The 21455-nt window shown below is 41.2% G+C and overlaps 1 protein-coding gene across 1 annotated transcript in view; it reads right to left on the bottom strand.

Moving 5' to 3' along the window:
• Positions 1-2425: 2425 nt before the first annotated feature.
• Positions 2426-21455, bottom strand: part of RSPO3 (R-spondin 3) — a 54153-nt gene continuing 35123 nt past the window's right edge. Inside the window, exon 5 of the mRNA XM_081187799.1 lies at positions 2426-3676. Within this exon, the coding sequence (XP_081043925.1) occupies positions 3486-3676 (191 nt within the window). The 3' untranslated portion in view covers positions 2426-3485. The remainder of the gene's footprint in view (positions 3677-21455) is intronic.

The following is a 21455-nucleotide window of genomic DNA, read 5'->3' as shown; positions in this document are numbered from 1 at the left end:
CAAAAATATGGACAAAAATGTGTATATTAAGGGAACGTACATGGAAAAGCATGGAGAAATGCATGATGTTTTAGGGGAAGAATGCATACAAAATAGTGTTTCATTTAAAAAAAATAAAAATCCACAAATATGGGTTAGCAGAACAGACCTTCACATAGGAAACTGACCTGGAATGGAAATAGGATGATCTGTCCACTGTTAGTATTATTGTTCTTCTCATTGGCACCCTATGAATATAATAAAAGAAGACTCTATGTCCATGTTCATAGCACAGATGGTGCTATTCTGAGGTGCAGAATGATGAACTCTTTGGGTGACATCACCCAAAGATAACAGGATTTTTTCTACGCTCCCCAGGCATGCATTAATCAGCAGTGTTCCACCTTCTGTTATATCTTACTGCTTAATTAACAAATGCAGTGAGGAGAGCTGGCAGCCAGGGGCAATGACAATGTGACAGTCGACATTGGCATGTTTTTGCACTTTATTTCAAAAATTGTTAATGTTACTCATTATAGCTTCACACAGAAGCGACTACTTCTTCACCTACCTACCACTACAAATGTGAGCAGCATAAATCACACACTTAAAGAGAAGTATGAACATGAGCAACTGTACAGTCAATTCTATGACCACTTCATTAAGCTCCCATTTTAGGGAGAGAGGGCAGGAGAAGGCCAAATATTTATTTTCATACTGAGTTCACTCAATGTCAGTAATGACCTGTCTTTTATGTGGTGCTGCAGACCTGGTGGTTTTAGTGCAGGGGTCGGCAAGGCTTACTGGGCATGGGCCGGATCACTCCCGTGGAGATCCTCTGTGGGCCGGGCCAGACCACCTCAGTGCGATGCTGGAAATCGCGCCTGCGCATGTCCGCGGCACCGGAAACCACTTCTGCGCATGCCTAGATGCCGAAAAAGTGATTTTCAGTGTCTGGGCATGCACAGAAGCGATTTCCACTGCGCTGGTTTAGTGCAGCGGGCGGGGCCTTGCCGAGCGGGCGGCTCGGTTCAGGGGTGGCTCATGGGCCAGTTAAGCAACCCTCATGGGCCGCTTCTGGCTCATGCGCCTTAGGTTGCCGACCTCTGTTTTAGAGGCTATGCTGACCTACGTGAGAGAGGGGCAAATGTTTTGCTAAAACTGAGAAAGAAAAAGATGTGAATATAGACAGCACTGGAGCAGTTATATATTATGTCGTTTTCAGTACTGTAATTTTTTTTAGAATGAATACACAGTTTAATTTCTGATCAGGGCACATCCCATAAGCTTCTGCTGAAATCCTGTAATTTTTCACACCACGAACATTTTATTTATTTGTTTTTCACCCCACTTTTGTTGCGCTATAGAACATGAGTGCCCCTTGAGATGGCAATAATGCACTAACATTGAGGGAGCATCTCAGAACAACTAGTGAAGTAGATTGATGTGTGGGCAGTCTAGCATAAGTGTATCACTAATGCACCATGATTGCTTCAATGATATTTTGCAGAACACACACACAAACCAATTTGGGTAGCGAGGGCCCCTCGCCAAAGTTCCGATTTTGCTCTAGATGACAAATGAATATACAGCTGCCCCTCACAATGTGGAACTAGAGTTAAGGTGTAGCATCTGCTCAGCTTTCTGTGAAAGAAATGCTAAAACTGATTTTTCCAGTGTGTGGCAGTCTTACTTCAGGTTCACCACCACCACCCAAAGGTCACTTAAATCATATTTTGAATCACAGCAAGTGAGGGAAACAGTTGTTCTCCTGTGCTTGTTGTTTTTGTGAATACAGTAATTGATACCTCGGGATACAAACACCTCGAGTTACAAACACTTCGGGTTACAGACTCCGCTAACCCGAAGTAGTACCTTGCATTAAGAACTTTGCTTCAGGATGAGAACAGAAATCGTGCTCCGGCGGCACAGCAACAGCGGGAGGCCCCATTAGCGAAAGCGCCCCTCAGGTTAAGAATGGTTTCAGGTTAAGAATGGACCTCTGGAACGAATTAAGTTCGTAACCAGAGGTACCACTGTAATGTAAACTGTACTGTGCAAACACCACCGTTACACCAGACTGTGTACAGGAAGGATTGGACTCTTAGTTTGTGCTAGAGTTGCCCACTTATGAACTGCACCTCTAGCTATGCCTTTAAAAGCAATTTGATCTGCAGGAATTAGCAGGTAGCGACATTAACCTCCATGCTGTCAAAAGCTTTGCCTGCTAATTGCTACAGATCAGGAGCCTGTTGAAAGCACAGCTACAGGGCTGGTTTGAAAGTTGTCTTGTGCTGCTAGCAACTTCCCCCTGCACATCTCCCCAAACAGCTGGTTAGTTCACAATCTATCTTGAATAAGGATGCTTGTCACCCCTAAAGACCTTTGTCTGGAAGTATTCTTTTTCTAATTAATTCTCATGTATTCCACTCACAAATATACATGATTCAGTAAAGTGGCCTTAGTTTATTAGATAGCACATTTCTAAAGAACATCTTTTTCTCTGTTTACAAAGCAGATTGTGTGATAGTGTTTATTTTTTTTAAAAAAATGAAAGGGCAAAAAAATCAACAGTGCAAAATGACATTATATTTACGTGGTCTGTCTTCTCTGTTCTTTATTCGCTCCGTGTTTTGTTCGTTCATTTGCTTTCCTACAAATATGATTTGTCAGTCACTGGAAGGTTTGAAATGCTGATTTAAGTTACACAGAGTTACAAAAGAAGAAGGATAGAACGGCACACCTTGTATAATCATGGTTTAGACCAGAAACTATTGTGCTGTCCTGCGGATAGGAGCGCTGTATAGCTAAGCGCTATTGCTTGTTCTTCAGAAAAAGAGTCTCTGGTGTGTTTAATGTGGCTTCTTCCTCCCCTGCTTTACCCCCTTGGCTTTCAGAGCCCTGAAACTGTTCAGCCGGGAGTTTCTCACGTGAGTCTGGGATGAAAACCAGGGAACCACCAGGTAGCTGAGTTCTGATAAGAATGTGCAGCATTAAAGCTTAGATTCCCAACACCTCTTAACAGATTTCCTCTTTCTCCGGACTCTTATGTAGCATATATAATTATGCACAAAGGGATACTGTATATTTTACTTAGATATCTCTTGCTTCATAAACAATAGATTGAAAAAATATTTTACAAAGGAAAAAGACTTTCCCCCCGCAGATGTCATTCAATATATTGCTATACCTTATACCATATTGATAATTATATACAAAACTTTTAAATTGCCTCTTAGAGATGCATGGAAGCATATAATATAACAGTTTGAAAGTATCCCATTTAAAGGGGTTTTCTTTTACTTAAAAAGAATCTTGGCTCATGTCAGTCTCTTGAATAAACTATGACTGCATGAAGAATATAATAGGAATTATTTGGAATGTCATTTAAGATTTAAGAATAACTGGAAATATTGTCCATTTGTGGCTTAATTGGGGAGCACCAGCCTCAGAGAACTGGTGGAAATAGCAGCAGCAAAAGTCTTAAACAGTGGTGTAAAGGCGATTTAGTGTACAGTGCTGGTGGCTACTGGTTTCTGCTGTTTATCCTGTGCTCTTTTTTTCTTCAACTGTGTTTTACTTTTGTTGTCCCGTTCTCGGTTTTGTCTTCTAGATTCTCGGCCACTGTTTTCCTGCCTGTTTTCCTTGCTTTCTTCTGTCTTTGGCTTTTTTCTTCTTTCCTCTCTGCTTCTTCTTCCTACAGCAAAAAGCAACAAGACCATTCTTTAAAACGTATATTCGCTTTTCTTCAGAGGTTGTTGTTATTCCTTCCCCCACCCTTTAACTCTGCATTTCTACAAATGTGAACAGTAACTGGAAGCACACACCACTTCAAACTCTTGGCTTAATCATGACATGTTACTCCAATACACAAAATGCACCCATTTCTTTTTTAAGTATTTCACACTTCATAGACATTTTGGTGATCATTCTTGTAAAAAATTCCTTCTAGGATTGCTCCAGTTGCTCTCCAATAGGAGTTATTCTATAGCCTGCAGCCGCCATATCAGTAAAAATAAATTAGACATAATAAATGGCAATGTGCTAGAATTCAACATGGCTTTGCTGCATACATTTTAACCATTAGTAATGTCCTATAGCAATATATTTTCCATAAAGTATTTGTATATATTCTGCTAGGAAGAAATATAAATCAGCTGGTGGCAACTGGATTTCAAAAGTGTGTGCCCATTTGTAGGTTTGAGACACCTGCATCTACAAATATGTGGGGAAAGAAATATGTAAATGAAACTAAGTTGGATTTCAGTATTGGAAGTATTATTTGTAATGCAACAATTAAGGTGGATAACGAACAATTCCTGTGGTTCCGAATGTCACAAATTGCATTGGTTTAGGTGAAGTAGCAATAAAAATCCACCAAGGGGCACCATTGAGCTTTCTGAACCCATTTTTTGCAGTCTGCTCAGAGAGAATAGGATTCTTTCCAATGTGAAAAGAAAAAAAACTCATCCTCTTGTGCAGAAGTCAGGGGTTAAAACAGGAAGGAGAGTGAAGAGCACTATTATCCTGGGTGTATACATTATATATGTTCTTTTTCTTTCAACCACACTGGTGCTCTGTGAATCAATCTGGTTTACCACACTGAGAGGATACAGGAAGATACCACTCACACAGTCAGCTGTGGTATTCAGCTGCAGAAATGTCAATATAAAACAACTAACAGTGCAACCCTGTATTTGACTTTTCAGAAGTAGGTCCCATTGACTTCAATGGGAATTACTCCCAGTCCAATGTGCTGTGGTATTACTGCTTAACCCACAGAAAGAAACAAAAGTGGGAATTGTGATCAAAAACTGTGAACCAGAGATGCAGATTCTTATTAACAATTGCAAGAATGTGCTGAATGTTTGTATAAATGAAGTCTACTCTTTCACCTGCTGAACCTGTGTATAGTGTATTTTTTGTTTCTATGGAAGCCGCCCAGAGTGGCTGGGGAAACCCAGCCAGATGGGCGGGGTACAAATAATAAATTATTATTATTATTATTATTATTATTATTATTATTACCTTGCACACTGAATTATGCATGGAATGCAAAGGCGGTAGAGGACCCAATAAAGTGAAAGGTGTATAATTTAAAGCTCCATGAGCTTGTCCCACCTGGAATTACTGGCCTGCAAGTCCACCATGGTAGGAGGACAATGACAATAGTGCAAGGCTATGTGGGGAAAGCTTCGTTAAGGTGCACCCAGCTAGCAGTGCTTTTGTTGTTGCCTCTTTCCATAAATCAATTCAATATGGCTTAAAAAGGAAAGCATACAGATATATAACTCCAATTAACAATCCCCGATTGGGAAAATGCTCTGGAAGAGCCACTGTCTCCAAAACCACTGATGCAATTCTTGTTTACTCCTGGGTCAACTTCAAGTCACCTATAGTCCATTAATGCAACGTTACGTAAATTCCTAGCTCCTTTCTCATTTCCAAGAAGCATGACCAATTTTTTGGAGAAGGGCCAACTTTCAAATACACTCAGACTGAACTCCACAGATGTCTGCCAAAAACATAATTTTAAGGACCCCTTCTCCCAAGGCTCCCATCCAGCACGAAAGTGATTGCATTTTCATTTGCCAGCCTTTTTTTAATTCATTCAAGGAACAGCACGATCCCCCAGTATTTCAGGTACTCAACAACTTGTGCCATTTCTAAAGGAAGAGAGTAAATGGGCCTGCCCCCAACCTCAAAGAAGCTTTACCCTGGTTATAGGCTGGGATGAAATTATCTACTAGCACAGTCCCGCTGGCACTGGAAGCAGAATGGATACTGGCATTAGAACACGTGGCTTCCAAGTTATTATTACTAATGACATTTTTAGGTTAGGCTGAGCGAGTGAGAGTCTGGCCCAAGGTCACCCAGGCGAGTTTCATGGCCAAATGGGGATTTGAACTCAGGCCTCCCTTGGTCCTAGTCCAAGCACTACATCATGCTGTCTGTCAGCAGCCACACACTTCCACTCTTCCCTTGGGCTCAAGCACACAGCCGTATCATTTAAAGAGAGAGGTTTGAGCAGCAACAGGCTATCCCGTTGGTCCACCTTATGGCAAAGCATCCTTGCAGCCAGATTAGTTGCACAAACACAATTTATGAAGCATACATGGCCTCTTAGTCGTTCTGTTTTTATCCACTACAGTTTTAGGCCATGAGCTGCAGCCTGTAAGGTCAAAAGGGGTATGGAAGAGGAGAAAGGAGTGGAGAGAGGTGCTCTGTCAATTTTCTTCATTTAAGGCCTTATGCTAGTACACTCCTTCCACAATAAATTTAGAAAAGTATAAATAAAATAAAAGATCAGCGATAAGAAAGCAAATTTGATTTGAATAACTTTGTTTATGCTGCAATGCAGATAAGGAGAAAGAATTCACATCGGAACATCATTTTATATTGCAATGCAGAAGTATTCATTTTGTTTTTAAAAGGGCAGATAAACTTAATATTCACTTTTTAAAAAGATATTTCCTGGCCTTATTGTGAAAAAATTTGAATGACAGCATGAAAATTACTTGCTCTGGCAATGTTTGATTCAATACTTAACCTGGCCAAATCCACAAGATGTTCCTGAGACACTGTGGACCTTAAATAATTTTTAATTAGCTGAAGTTTGCTAAATGACCTCCCTCCAGAAGCTACTGTTGCTTACTATTGTTAATAGTATTCTTAAGCTAACACAAACATTTGAAAATCTGTACTTTGTAGTCTGTTAACGAGTTCAACAGATCTAATGGCTTTAACTGTGTATTTACAAAATTTGCTTTATATACTGAGGGTAAATGTTGCATTTCCTTTCCAAAATCTTCACCTTTAAGGTCAGCAGGATATTGTTCTGATAAAGATAAGGCTTTCCTCTCCACATCACTTTTGGACATGGTGAAATCTTTCTATAAGAAATCAAAATTTTCTGCCAAGTGCTTAAAAGCATTGAAGCGGACAGTTAATCCTGCTACCAAAATGTAAAACACACACTTTCTGAAGTAGGCCTCTTCTGTAATATCATCTATGCCATTCATTTCTTCCTTCCATGTTAGCAGTAGGTGTGCTGTGGTTATGCAGCCTTGCCCTCTTGTGCCTGACTCCATCACATCTATGGGAGAGTTTTATTTCTGTATGTAAGTTTGATGCAACCAGTTTGGCTTCATTCCACAGGCATTTCCAGTTGTTTTGAAGTTTTGTCAGCTCTGTGAAGAGAGTTTCTATGTTTGCTACTTCAATATCCAGTGTGGCATCTCTTATCTTGGATAACTTTGTTGCATATATCAATGCCAGCTAATATTTTGTGCCACATGACTGGCAGTAACACACAAGCAAAAGATGTCACATATTAAATCTCCATGGAATTCATTTCTCGTTTGGGCTGTCAAATTTAGTCCTAGGAAGTCTTCCAGTGCTAATTTAATGATAGGCAAGGGAGCTGCAAATGACTTTACACATTCAACATGATCTGACCATCTTGTTTCAGACGTACCATGAAGAGAACAACCAACCAAGTTTTGTAGTAATTCCCACCACTTAGGACAGGAACTGAACAGGTGGTACACAGTTTGAAATGTTCTGAAAAAGGTTATGGCTACAGGTATGCATTCAGCAGCAACACTTCCACATAAGGTGAGTGTGATGTTTGTTATTGGTCTTCCAGCACTCTAACCTCTCCCATTAGATTCGCTTGAGGTCGCGGCTATTGCTCTTTTCTTTTTTCCTTTTCTTTTTGAGATTTTAGTTCAGCTAGTGGAGGCATTTGAGCAAACCAGAAACACAGATCTGATGCTGTATTATGTCAGAACTGCATGTTTAGTCTGCCCTTCGAGAAATAATCAGGAAAAGTTATACATGATAAGAGACAGATGCTTCTATCCTGGCAGATAATCTGAACTCATTCTAGAACAATATTACAGTGGGAGAGAGCACCCAAAGGAATAATTTGATTTCATGTTAAAAGGATTTGCAATCCAACCAATTTGTAATGAACAATGATACTGCTTCTCTTTGAACTCGCACTTAAAAATAACTGAAATAAACCAATGTGTAAATACATTGTGCACTATTTGAAATTTGTGCAACACTTTTCTTATGCTATTGGCCATTTATTTTTTTAGTTCCCAAAATCAGGGCTAGATGATTGTAAAGTCCAATGACCTTGCTTCAAGACAGAATCAATCCACACACCATTTGCCATTTGTCCTGTTGCATTCTCCTCTCCACCACTTAGCACATAACGTGGAATACCATATATCACAAGCAGAGAACAGAAGCAAATGGACTGCAACATAGCAAGAGACTTGTAGAACAGATGGTTCCATCCGACTCAGGCCAAACATATGCTACAAGGAAGAAGTGGTGGAGAGAGTTAAATATTTTCTAAACTACTTCCTGATACCAAATATGGGAGCAAAACCAGCGTAGGGAACTGAATGCACCCTTTTAGATCAGGTTTGAATAGCATTAGCCCACATAAGCACTGACAGCCATATGTTTAAAGCACATCTTCCCCCGAAGAATCCTGAGAACTGTCATTCTTGAAGGGTGACAGAAATTTCAGTTCTGTTAGGCGTAAACTACAGCTCCCAGAATTCCTTGTGGGGGGAGGCTATGTGCTTTAAATGTATGGTGATATGTGGAAAGAGTAATTTCTGAAAGCTTCCATTTCTCTGTCCAGGAGCATTTATTGACTCAATTTCATACTGTATTACCTGCCAACAGAATGTAACTATGAGATGAATGAAACAATAAAGCTGAAAAATAAATGAATGCTCCCCTTCCTGTAGTGGTTCATCCCTTTCTGGCTTTGATGCCATGCTGTTCATGCACGGGGGGTGGGGGTGGGGAGTCTGAAGGATGGAAGTCTGCTGAAGATGTGCAAGCTGTCTTCATACACTGTAGCCCTGAATAGTCAGGGTTCCAACCCACAGGGGTAGCCTGCTTGCACTTGACAGGTGTACCTCCTTCTGAACTTTCCCCAGCTATGGACAGCATCAGAGAGCGGTCAGAAGGAGCCAGGTGACACCAGGAATGGGCCTAAAAGGTGCAACCCTGTAGCCCCTTTATCTTGTGAAGGGGGCTGTAATCAAATCAAATCAAATTGCAGAACTCCAAGCAATTGCCACACTTCCTTGAGTCCATTAGCACATGCAGATCTGGGCATCTCTGATGTGGAGAAGAGGGTTTTTTTCTGTTTGAATGGGCTCCGAATCTCCCCAACCATCACTACCCTTTAGCTGTATATAAACTGTAGGTCTTATTTAGCGAAACTGCTTTGAAGCGATTGGTTGCTACGGCTGACACCAAAAATGCTAGCAGAGAGAATCACTGGGGACATTAATGGGATTTGTTGCAGGACTCAATATAGTGGAATTAATTCACATTATTATTCAGTTTGTGCTTAGGCTTCAAAAGGTAGTAGACCACCAAATGCTGCCGTGTAGTGATGGAATGAGACAGCATATGCTGAACTGAATACAAAGCATTGGTGGCAGGAACATTTAGATGTTGAGTTTCAGAAATAAAAGGTGCTAGCCAGGTACCATGGTTAAGGTAAGATGTGGTGTAACCTACATAGATTTGTTCTGGTTACCAGAGAAAAAGTCAGTATACTTTTTTGGCATTTCTCAAACATAATGAGTTTGATCCTGTGTATTGGAGTGGAGTTTCCACCTTAGCTCCTGGAGTGAAAGCAGAACTGAAAAAGGGAATAGGTTGCATCCTTTCTGAGCTAAAATCTTGTGCAGAGAAGCAGCCATCACTACGGCCCTCTATTCCACAGTTGTCTGTAATATGTGAAGTGGCACTTAACTATTTATGCTTCATCAATTTTCTCACTAGCTGCTGTTCATTTGTTCCATTCATAAACCTGGCAACTGCGTGAATCTCTTGCACAGTATACCCCCTTTCTACTGCTCCTTAAACTGAAGTTGGTTTTAAACATCAGCAAAACCATGTAAATGAGATCCATGTTCTATGTTGATTTCACTCTGCACTGTGCCAGCAGCCCTTAGCAATCAAAATCATGATACTGTGAATTAAGGTTGTTTCCTCTGATGGGAATATAAATGCAAACTACAAACTTCTACATGTAGGTTCTATCCAGTTTCACTTTTGCAAGAATGTAGCAAGTTTATTCTTTTCCAAATCCCCCAAAAGAATGAGCAGTGAATTTATGGTTGTTTGTAGTGCCATAGCTTTTACAGAAACTGAAATTAGCAGCCAACTGTTTATAAAGAGACAGGGAAAATGTGAAGGATTAATGCTCTGATTCATTCATGTGGAGACAGAGGCTGCATCTTCATTTTATTCAATAGATGCCGCTGTGGGGTTTTTAACAATATGTTTACCAGTTTGTTATCCAGTCGTGCTCTTACAAGAGCCCCAAAACATCACAATGACTCTCTAACATTTTTGTATTTTAATAGTGCATTTGATCCCAAGTCGCTCTGCTTGTGTAGCATATTACGGGCTGGGAAGTTCATCACTTGGTGATTAGCTATTTAGGACAGGTTTGTTGTTGTTTTTTAAAGCACTTATTCACAAAGCATAAACTATGTGATTCCTTGGCACAATATGTAATGCTACCAACCAACTTAGATGGTTTTGAAGGAGGGTTAAAAATTCATAGGATGATAGGGCTGCCATTGGATATTAATCATTACAGCTATAGGGGGTCTGGAGCAGGAGAAGCAGTGTGTCTCTGAATCCCAGTTGCTGGGTGTCCTGGGTGGGAGAGGGTTAGGTACCCTTACTCTTCTGAGGGACAGACCCCCTGGAAGAATGCCTTCCATGAGATCTCTGGATCACACAGTTGCCAGTTTCAGATGTAACTGCTGTGGTGTTATGCAAGCAGAAATCACACCACAATGTATGACTGGACTTTATATAGCCTTTTTGAAGAAGAAGAAGATTCACAAAGGATAAAATGATCAATGGCTATTAGCTATGGTATCTAAAGTGAAATCTTTGTGTTCACAGGAAGTATGCCCTGGATTACAAATGTTAGGGACAAGCAACACCTTTATTAAGTCCTACTAGTAAGCTTCCTACACAGCCTGGCTAGCCATTGCTGGAGACAGAATGCCAGACTAGCATTATGACTTGACCTAACAAGACAATTGTTTTGTTCTTTCCACTAGTCAAGAACCAGAATTGGTTCTTCTCACACTAATGCCCAGGGGAAAAAATCACAGCTCCCACATGAAAACAACCATTCCACAAATGCATCTGTAAATGTATCTGGAAATGCTTTATTTTGGGTGGCAGAGGGGACAGGACATTAGTGGTTGAGGATTTGGATGTAAAAACTAGTGTGTGGTGTGTTTTTTAAGCCACTACTGGGGCCAATTGGTCACACAGGCAATATGACAAGCCCCCGTATAATTTATTTGTGTGTCTGATAATATTGGCCTGTGATCGTAATAAATAATTCATTCACAACCCCCTGATGGTTTGTGGTCTTGAGGGTTAATTTGATGAAAAGAGGACTCAACTGCAGTTGGGCTGATCTTTGGCAACTCTTTGGTTGAAGATGCTGAGAGGCAGGGTAGGAGAATCCAAAGGTTCAGGCAAAGAGGGATTCATTGGTATGATCACTGCAGATTGACTGGTATGCCAGTCTGTTCTTGAGACTGGAACATTTTATCAGAACTGGAACCAAGTTCAGTTGAAGGGTAGTTAATAAGGGATTGATTGAACCAGAGCTTTGTAGTGCAGTGGTTAGACTAGGGAGCCCCAGTTCAAAACCCTACTCAGCAATGAAGCGCAATGGGTAATACTGGACTATTCACTATATTTTAGCATGACCTACCTTAGAGGGTTACTATAAAGATAAAATTGGGTGGCCGTGGTGGGAGGACAATGTCCAACATCTTGAGTTTCTTGAAGGAAGGCAGGATACAAATGTAATCAACAAATGTAATAAATCAGTCATTCAGGCATTGGACTGGAAAGCCAAGAGACCTAAATTCCAATGCTGTATTTTCTACCACTGCTTTGACTGTGTGTGTGTACCACATCTGCAAAGCAGGGGTAACATCTGAGTATTAAAAACTACCATTACTGTAGATGCTTTGGCAAAAGTTTGAATTCTTCAGTGCATGGGTAAGTCAGTAGAACGGGCCTTTTCTGTTGTACGTTCCTGTCTATGGCGCCAAGGAGGCCAGTCTGGTGCCAACTTTCTCATTGTTTCGACCTTAGCCAAATGCATTCTTGTTTTCTCAGGCATATGCGCTGCATCAGTGATTTGATGTTTTTAATATGTTTATGTATTTTTATTATTGTAAATCACCCCAGAACTTTTCACAGTGGACAGCAATATATAAACGTAATAAAGCTAAACCTTGGAATACTTTGGTAAATTCTTCAAACAGTGCCCTGTATGATGAACTCATAATAAAGAACAAGCAGAGCACCTTTTCTGGATTGCACTGCATTGTGCAGATTTTGGTATTCCAGCACTTGGATCCCACACTGGCAATTTCTCCCTTCTCCGGTCATCTGTCCCACTAATGAAGTCAATTCCTTGGAGTTTAAACTAAATCCTTCTGGTTTTGCAATGCACATTTCTACTTAAGCAATAAACAGCTGTCATCTGCCATTCATTAATATTAATTATAAATGGTTACTAGCTCAGAGGATCCAAGTCCAGCAGCTGAGATTTTTCCGCAATCTGACCTTAAGAGTTTTGAAAGGATTCTGCTAAGAGGGAGCCTTATACTCCAAGCCAACAGTAAGTAGAGGTTGAAGAACACAGCATGCAATCCATGTAATCAGTAGAAATGAAGGGGAGACAGAAAGAATAGGAGAGACCACCAGGAGATTTCTTTAAATGTTTAAACATCTTACTTAGCCTTTTGTGTTGGCTTAAAAGCAAAAAGAGACATTGTCCATAATGATGGTGCACCATCCATTTCATGTTCCTGCGAATGAAAGCTTGTGCAAATTAAAGGTTGTTCATCTCATGTTTCAGGAATGTAGCATTGTGTTTTATGCTGGAAGCCTGTTTTTGTTTTAAACCAAATCCCTCAGATGATGACAAATAGAAAGCAAACCATCTGAAGAAATTCTAAGCCAAGGCATTGATATACCTGAATATCTTTATACTGAAGCTACTTATGTCCATAGACAAAAACGTTTGGGAGGTGTGTTTGTGTGTGTATATAAAATTTATCCACTCACCTTATCTATCTTTTATTTACCCATACACCTGTACAGATGCATAGGTGAGTGCCAGCTAACCTAAGCAGATATGCCACAACAGAAAAAATAGATGAGTCTAAATAAAACAATGGAAAAACAGATGACTCTAAATAAAACTTTATGAGCAGAGATGTGACTGCATTTCAGTACCAATGAAGGTTTCCTTCTCTTAAATGCTGTTCAGTTCTACAGATGCCTGCTTCTCAGTCCCAGTTGTTCTGCCAGTTTTCTAATTCTTCACAATCAGTGGCGTAGCGTGGGGGGTGCAGGGGGGGCCGGCCGCACCGGGCGCAATATCAGGGGGTTAGGGGGCGCAAATCCACGGGTTAGGGGGCACAAATCCACGGGTTAGGGGGCGCAAATTACTTGCCTTGCCCCGGGTGCTGACAACCCACGCTACGCCACTGTTCACAATGTATACTCCCCCCCAAAAAAAACTCCTGTTTTGAGTGATTATGAATATTCAGCCCAGCTCAGGTCTAAATCTGCCTTGAGACAAATGTGTATTGCATACAACTGAATGCACATTTCTTAGTCAGATCCTGCAGGGACACACATGCACACTCCAGTCTGTCTATTGAGAGAAACTACATTATCTATTATACTTCTAGTAGAAGTATGCCATTTATCCCAAAGCTGATTATTCTACTGCTTTTCTTGGACTGTGGTTATGTAGCCATCTTAGGCACATGTGAACTGGTACCTGTCCTGTTACTGGTAATAAAAAATATTCTCTGTCCCCTCTCCCACCACCCCACCTGCTTGAAAAAAATGTTTTCAAAACGATAATTTTATTTTTGAAATATATTTTTGTGCATCTGTAGAAGCAGAGTCCCTCACCCTTTATATATTAGTCCAGCATAGGCGCAAAAACATAAAACTCATGTTTTTAAAGAAATGCACATAAAATGAAGAATTACTCCATTTTAATTCAGTCCGAGACGATACACAAACCCAAACCAAAACTGCTATTTACTTCAATCCTGGATGTCTTTCCCTCGCCCCCTCTAATATGTGCTTTAGTTTAGCTGCACGTAGTACCACAATAGCTTGATAAATGTGGTTTGTATTAGGCAAGAGTCTAGACTAGATGATGATTTACCAGTCCCTTTTGGGCCTGATGTCAGTCCATTTCTCAAACAGTAACCATTTTTCTAATGCCTACGCTGACTTGGACACTTTCTAGACCACTTCCTAATAAGTGGAACTGCCTGTGCCTTGCAGGCCTTCTCTTTGTAAAAACGTTGGTAAAGGTGATGCTTGGAATAGTTTCTCTGAGGGAAAGAGATGCCAGTGATTTTGTTCCACTTTGAAATCGGCCCATAAAGACTCCGGCTAGTAATAGTAAGTAAATACTACTGAATTCTGTGGTTAGCAGTGTTGCTATACATGGAAATATCCCATGGAAAAATAATTAAACAGTACTAAATTTTGCTTTCATTACATTTAAAAATGTTTCCTCCTCTGCGGCTGGCATTTCCAAAATGTTTTGCATACTTTGGCCGTGTTTTATTGGAGGTACTTATAAATTATTTCTCCTTCTCCTCCCTGCCCTTCCTTTCCCCTCCACTCACGATATTTTCAACATTCAAAGGCTGAAACGCCAGATCCGAGAAGAGAAGGAGCCAGGAGCAACTCCTCCACCCAGTCCGTCCAGTTCCTGGCCTTTCCACTATGTGTCAGTATTCTCTATATAAACAGCAGTCATTTGGGGAGCACAGGGGAAAGTAAGCTGCTTGTTTCTGTTGCAGCAGCAGGGCGAACTGCTTGTTTAGAATAGTCCTGGGAAAGATGCCAGGCGAAGGAGAGCTGGGTGCATGGAAGGGTCTGGTTGAGCAGACTGGTTCTTGGTGCAAACATGATGTGCGAATGTATGGTTTTGTTTTGCCTCAAGTGACGAAAACCCACGCGGTCTCCTCTATGTGACACTAAACTGGCTTAAAGCCAAGTTGCCTGGCATGATCAACATGACGTTGGATCATCAACAGAGCTTCCCACCCCCCCAAAAAGAAAATCTTATTCCTCACTCATTTGTTCTAAAAGTAGATAAAACATAATTAATAGTATATTGTTCTTCCATATTCCTCCATATCCATAACCATTTGTTCATATTCTTTCTGAAGAAAAGATGCTAACAGTGGATACAGAAACTAATGGAGTATGCAGAAATGGCAAAACTTACTGGAAGAATAAGAAATCAAGACAACAAACTTTTTAGAAAAGAATGGAAGTGATGTGGGTGTGTGAATAAAAGAATAAGTTAAGACAATTTGGAGTATGCAGGAAAGGACGAAAATAAATGTAAAGAACTGCAAAAAGGGGAAAGAGGGTCAAAATTGAAAATGTTAAAACTTGGCAAAATAATTGTTGTAATGTATATAAATGAAAATTACAAATATTTTTTTAAAAAAATAAGATAAAATGCTGCAAACAAGCAGTGAACTTCTGTGTAAACAGAGACAAAGGCATACTTTTAAGTTGTTTTAAACTGTTTTCAGTATTGAGTAATATTGTGTTTTTAATATCCATGTTGTGTTTTAATTGTTGCGACCTACCCTGGGATCTTTGGATGAATGGGGGGGGGTAATAATAATAATAATAATAATAATAATAATAATAATAATAAGTGTGGATAAGCCCTTTGCCAGACACATGAGTGTCAGAAGGTGGTACTATTTACCATTTAAGTTTCACGCCTTGAATTGTGAATTTCTAGATGAGTATCCTGAATCAGTCAACTAGTTTTTTACTACTAAAAGTTGGTTAAAATACTTACTTATGAAATCTAATGCATTCATCAACTCCTGAAGGGGGAAAAATGTGTATTATGAGAATCCCGAAATGTGGCAGTCAGTCAAACATAAGAATAAAATAAAATATATGAAACCCTTGAAAGTTGTCTTATGCAGTCCTTTCTTATTTTTTCTCTGCCTTGAATGCTGTCCACAGTATTACACATTTGGGGTTTCTTGGTTTGTAAGGCTCTATTTCCACATTACTGGAGTGGCACTGAGGTCCCAAGCCATGTCAGAAGCCGCTTGAGTGAAGCATTTCCCATATGGTTTGGTATAAATTTAAACCACATAAATAGAACCACCTGAAAATGAGCAGTTCCACTAACAGGAATGTACTAACCCACAAGACAGCTACTTCCCATACCATTCACACAACTTGAGGATTAGGTCTATCTCCAAATATCAAGCTTATCAGCTTCATTATAAAAGTATTGTAAAGGTGAGTGGGGTGGGGGGGAGGTTAACATACCCATCAATTAGAGTTTGATGTGATAATTATGTAAATTAGCAATTAAAAACATCTTAAATTAACTACAGTGATCCAGCTCATTACATTTTGCCTACGTGGCCCTCAGCATTTAAAAAGCTGTCAGACATTGATGAAGGGCAGTATTTAGAATGTTGAAATCAGAGCTCTGAATAATAAAAAGTTCATAAAAGTGTACATTGATTAATTTATTTTGCTTAGCAGTTCGGGAAAAAGTAGCTATTATATGGTCTATTCTTTATTTTTTTAAAAAAATGTTTTCTCTGGTTGCAGAGTACAAGAGTGTTCAACATATGCTTTAAAGTTTCAAAATGATTTATAATCTGGTTAATAAAGTTGTTTACTTGCATTAAGTCCAACACATTTTCAGCACAAGCTTCAGAGGAGGGGGGAAGCCTGCCAAGTGACCCCTCTGCTGCATCTTTGCCTGTTTGAGGAGTTAAGAAGCAGAGAGAACAACTGGGGGGAGAAAGAGGTGAGCTTACTGCTAATGCAATGAGCAACCAAGCACCACTCTGAGACCCTTGGGAAACTGACTTTTGTCCATATATGGATCAGATGCAGAATGTGTGATAGAACTGGTACAGAAATGCTAGAAAGGAGATATTCGGCTCTTTCTTCAACTTGGGCTCCAGTATTCATCCTCCTTGTTCATACGACATGGTAAGCCAAACTAGGGCTTACCAATTACAGATAGGTAGCCGTGTTGGTCTGCCATAGTCAAAATAAAAAAATTCCTTCCAGTAGCACCTTAAAGACCAACTAAGTTAGTTCTTGGTATGAGCTTTCGTGTGCATGCACACTTCTTCAGATACACAAGGGCTTACCAAGACGATGTGGATGTGTGGGCTCCTGAAGAGAAGCTTGCAGCCACGTTGCTCCTCCTGCCCATTCCTCTTGCTGGCCTGCTATGCTAAAGTAAGCCATGGCTTGGCTTAGCACGTAGTCCGTGGTTAAGCTCTGACCTCACTAACCATGAGCAGTAGTCAAGGTTTGTTCTTGGATACAGTTTGTGGTTAGTGGGGATAAAGCTTAACCATGAGTCCCAGTTTGGACATGCTGAACCAAGTCTTGGCTTAGCCCAATAAACCACAACAGTCAAAAGGAGAAAGGCAGATGTAAACCTCTCTCTTGGAGCCCATGCATTCTTACTAAGTTTGGTTTGGTTTATTGTGTTGTGCAAACTAGCTAACTACACCCCACAAAAACCCTGTTGCAGCACACTGCAAACCCCAATGCACTGTTTGTGTATAGGTGACTCAAGTGTGTTACAGATTTTCTGTTACAGATGTTCTGTGTTACAGATTTTCTCAGGCATTTTTCATTTAGTATACTGCTAGCTGCTGAAGAATTGATGCTTTTGAATTATGGTGCTGGAGGAGACTCTTGAGAGTCCCATGGACTGCAAGACAATCAAACCTCTCCATTCTTAAGGAAATCAGCCCTGAGTGCTCACTGGAAGGACAGATCCTGAAGCTGAGGCTCCAATACTTTGGCCACCTCATGAGAAGAGAAGACTCCCTGGAAAAGACCCTGATGTTGGGAAAGATGGAGGGCACAAGGAGAAGGGGACGACAGAGGACGAGATGGTTGGATAGTGTTCTCGAAGCTGCCAGCATGAGTTTGACCAAACTGCGGGAGGCAGTGGAAGACAGAAGTGCCTGGCGTGCTCTGGTCCATGGGGTCACGAAGAGTCGGACACGACTAAATGACTAAACAACAACAACAGCTGGGGAAGGAACCATAGTTCAGCAACAGAGAGCATCTGCTTTGCATGAAGAAGGTTCCAGGTTCAATCCTTGCCATCATAGGTAGCAAGTAGTGGCAGCTGGTGAGGTGGCTTTGCTATGCCTGCAGTCGCTGCCTGACAATCAAGAGAGGAAAGGAATTCCCAGTTGTACCTTAAGAGATGGGAGGTGGTAGTGAAGGCAGAAGCAGCCTGGATCTGCGCTGGGATATCATATCAGCAACCATGTGCTAGGATGGCTTTGGCTATGGCATCCTCCCTCTTCACTTCCACAACCTCCCAGTGCTGCGATGCACCTTATACACAAAGATTTATGTCCCATCTCTTTTACCAGTCAGTAATAACAAAGCATGGAAATGAATCCCATGGTACTCCTTGATTGCTACAGAATGGTTACTGGTGAATCACCTCACTGGCCACCGATGGTAAATAAAAAGGATGTGGAAAGTACTGTCTCCTCGAGTGAACAAACTAATGTACTGACTCTGTTGACACCAATAAAAAGATTCCTTCCTGATGCAAATAGCAGCTGTGGAAGATTTGGCGGGGGTGAACATGGCAGGGAGGAAAAGAGTTAATTTCCTTCCACAACCTCTACAGTTCTGCTTCTGCTAGAACCCTCTGTGACTGATATTTACTGTTTTTTAGGTATGCATCTTAACCCAGGGGTAGCAAACATGGTGCCCTCCAGATGTTTCCGGACTCTGTCTCCTATCAGATCCAGCCAACATGGCTAATGGGCAAGGATGATGGGAGCTGTAGTCCAACAACTTGAGGGGGCACTACATTCACTATCCCTGCCTTAACCACATTCACATAATTAACTTCATGTCTAGCTTGTCCCTAAGGCAGCTGCTTATGCTAATGGAGAAGGGTGGTAAGGATTATCTCTCATGCTTCCCCTCTGATGGTTGTATTTAAGTCATCATAGCTGAAGCCAATCTGTCACAACACGATTATAACTGGGAGCCTGCAACTGAGCTCTCAGGAGTACTCAAAATGAAGCAGAAATGTGCTACATTAGGAGGGGGGGGGGATTGCTGCAAGGAAGAAAGGGGGGGGAATAAAAGAGGATTTGCTGGCAGAAAAAAACCATTAAAAATAAACAGCCAAACCCTTCACAGGATTTTCATAATTATAGTAGTAGCTTGGAGTCACAGAATCCAAGTTATGGTGACCCAGCAGCGTATGCAAAATGTCAACACTGAGATACGGTAATTAGCTTCATGTTAATTCTGAAGCCTCAGCAGCCTGGGGAATAACCACAAAGAAAGGGCATTAACCGTAACCACATTGGTGTCATTCACATGCTGTTGCTAGAGGATCGTGCTGGCGTGATACGCCTCAGCTGCAAGAGTCTCAGCATCTGCTCCAAGTTCCTCAAGGCAGCATGTTTTTTGATGTGGGGACAGGGAAAGAAGCAGACTGGGAGTGAAATGCTTTGCCTTCCTCCATACACATGTTTCATATTTTGAATACTAGAGGCAGGTTATCCTCCACTGCAGGTTACAATTTTGTTACTACCCCATAGGAATGGGAAGAGGCTTTGTAGCTCTGAGCTGCACCTAACTCTTTGCCATCCAAGACTCCTGCTGCACTATGCACTGTACACTCCTGATACACTAGAATAATCCAGGGCAATGCTGCGTTCTGTGCACACACCCTTTTCCAATACAGGGAATACTGGGCATAGCTGTCAAGTATCCCTTATTTGAAGGGACAGTCCCTTATTCCAGCGCCATGTCCCGCTGCTGTCCCTTATTGATGGATGTCCCTTAAATGTTGTCCCTTAAATTTCAAAGGAAGCAGCTCCTCTCCCTCCCTCCCTGCCAGCCAGGGAGGAGGGAGGCTCCAACTGTGTTGCTTGGCTGTGTTGCTCACCCAATAAGAAGTCTAAGAACGACGGGGGGTGGAGCTTGCATGCCTTGTGTGTGGCTAGTTAATGCAAGCTGAGGGGGTTTTTGAATGCTGGACGCCATTTTGTTGCACGTGCTGCTGCAAACTTTGCAGTGCAAAGCCAGGCCGGGGAGCCATCTTAAGTTGAGGCTGCATAGGCCTTGTGGTGCATGTGATTCAGATTCTAGTCAGTTGAACCTCTGGTTACAAAGTTGGTTGGACAGTGTTCTCAAAGCTACCAGCATGAGTTTGACCAGACTGCAGGAGGACAGGAAGACTGGAGTGCCTGGAACAGGTGAGGCTGCAGGTCCCTTATTTTGGCTGCTGGTCCCTTATTTTCAAGGCTGCTGGTCCCTTATTGTCAAATCTGTAAGTTGACAGCTATGATACTGGGCTAGAGCAAAACAGTGGCAGAGAATATTGCCAAAAATATTTTGTGCTAGTAGTAAATAAAGTATATAAAGACAAGACCACAGCATACATTTGAAGCACATCCAACATACATTTAAAGCTCATTATTTTCTACAATTCTGGGAACTGTAGTTTATTAAGGGTCCTGGGACTTGTGGGTCTATGAGGGGTAAACTGCAGTTCCCAGGATTTGGGGGTGGGGGGAATGTCTTGTGCTTTTAATATACGTTGAATGCACTTCAAGTGCATGGTGTGGATCTTCCCTAAATGCCAAATGGAGATGTTATAATTAACATGCTGAAATCATACTGCCAAATGAAAGTGCATCTTAGTTATATGAACTGAGTTGTGTTGATGAAAGGTTTTGCACAATCCCTTTTATGTTTTAAAATCTTGGACAGCTGTGGGTCATATCCAGTTCTGGCTATTCACTCACTCAACTTATGCCACTTTGGGTTGAAACAACCTTATCCCTACTGAGATCAGTAGCCCATCTAATTTGGTATTGTCTCCTCTGTCTGGCAGCAGCTGTCTGAGGGTTCAGCCAAGGAGACTTTCACAAACTCTTCTGGAGTTGCTGGGGACTAACATGGTCTCTTTTGCATGGAAAACTATATTTGAAGTAGAACAGCCTAGGTTGCCAAAGATACTAAACCCTTGTACAACATTCTGCTGGGAAGGGAAGGGCAGAGAAAGGAGCAGCAGGCATAGCTGCTTGAGATCCTTCAGTGCAGAGAGAGAGATGGACCCTTGTTTGCTTAGTAAGAGGTGCCCAATAAAGGCTGCATATATTTACAAAAGAGAGAAACACACTGTCACATAATCCACAACTGAAGGCTGATCCTGAGAATAGGCTTCAGAACATTCTGTAAGTATAGAAATGCCTATACTGCCCTTCCAAAGAAATTTCCAAGACAGCTTACATTAAAAGAAGAAAAATCAAATTAAA

Source organism: Podarcis bocagei (assembly GCF_964188305.1).
Source record: "Podarcis bocagei genome assembly, chromosome: 3".
Lineage (NCBI taxonomy): Eukaryota > Metazoa > Chordata > Lepidosauria > Squamata > Lacertidae > Podarcis > Podarcis bocagei.
Note: the sequence above shows the minus strand (reverse complement) of the source record. Positions and strands in the feature narration are given on the sequence as shown.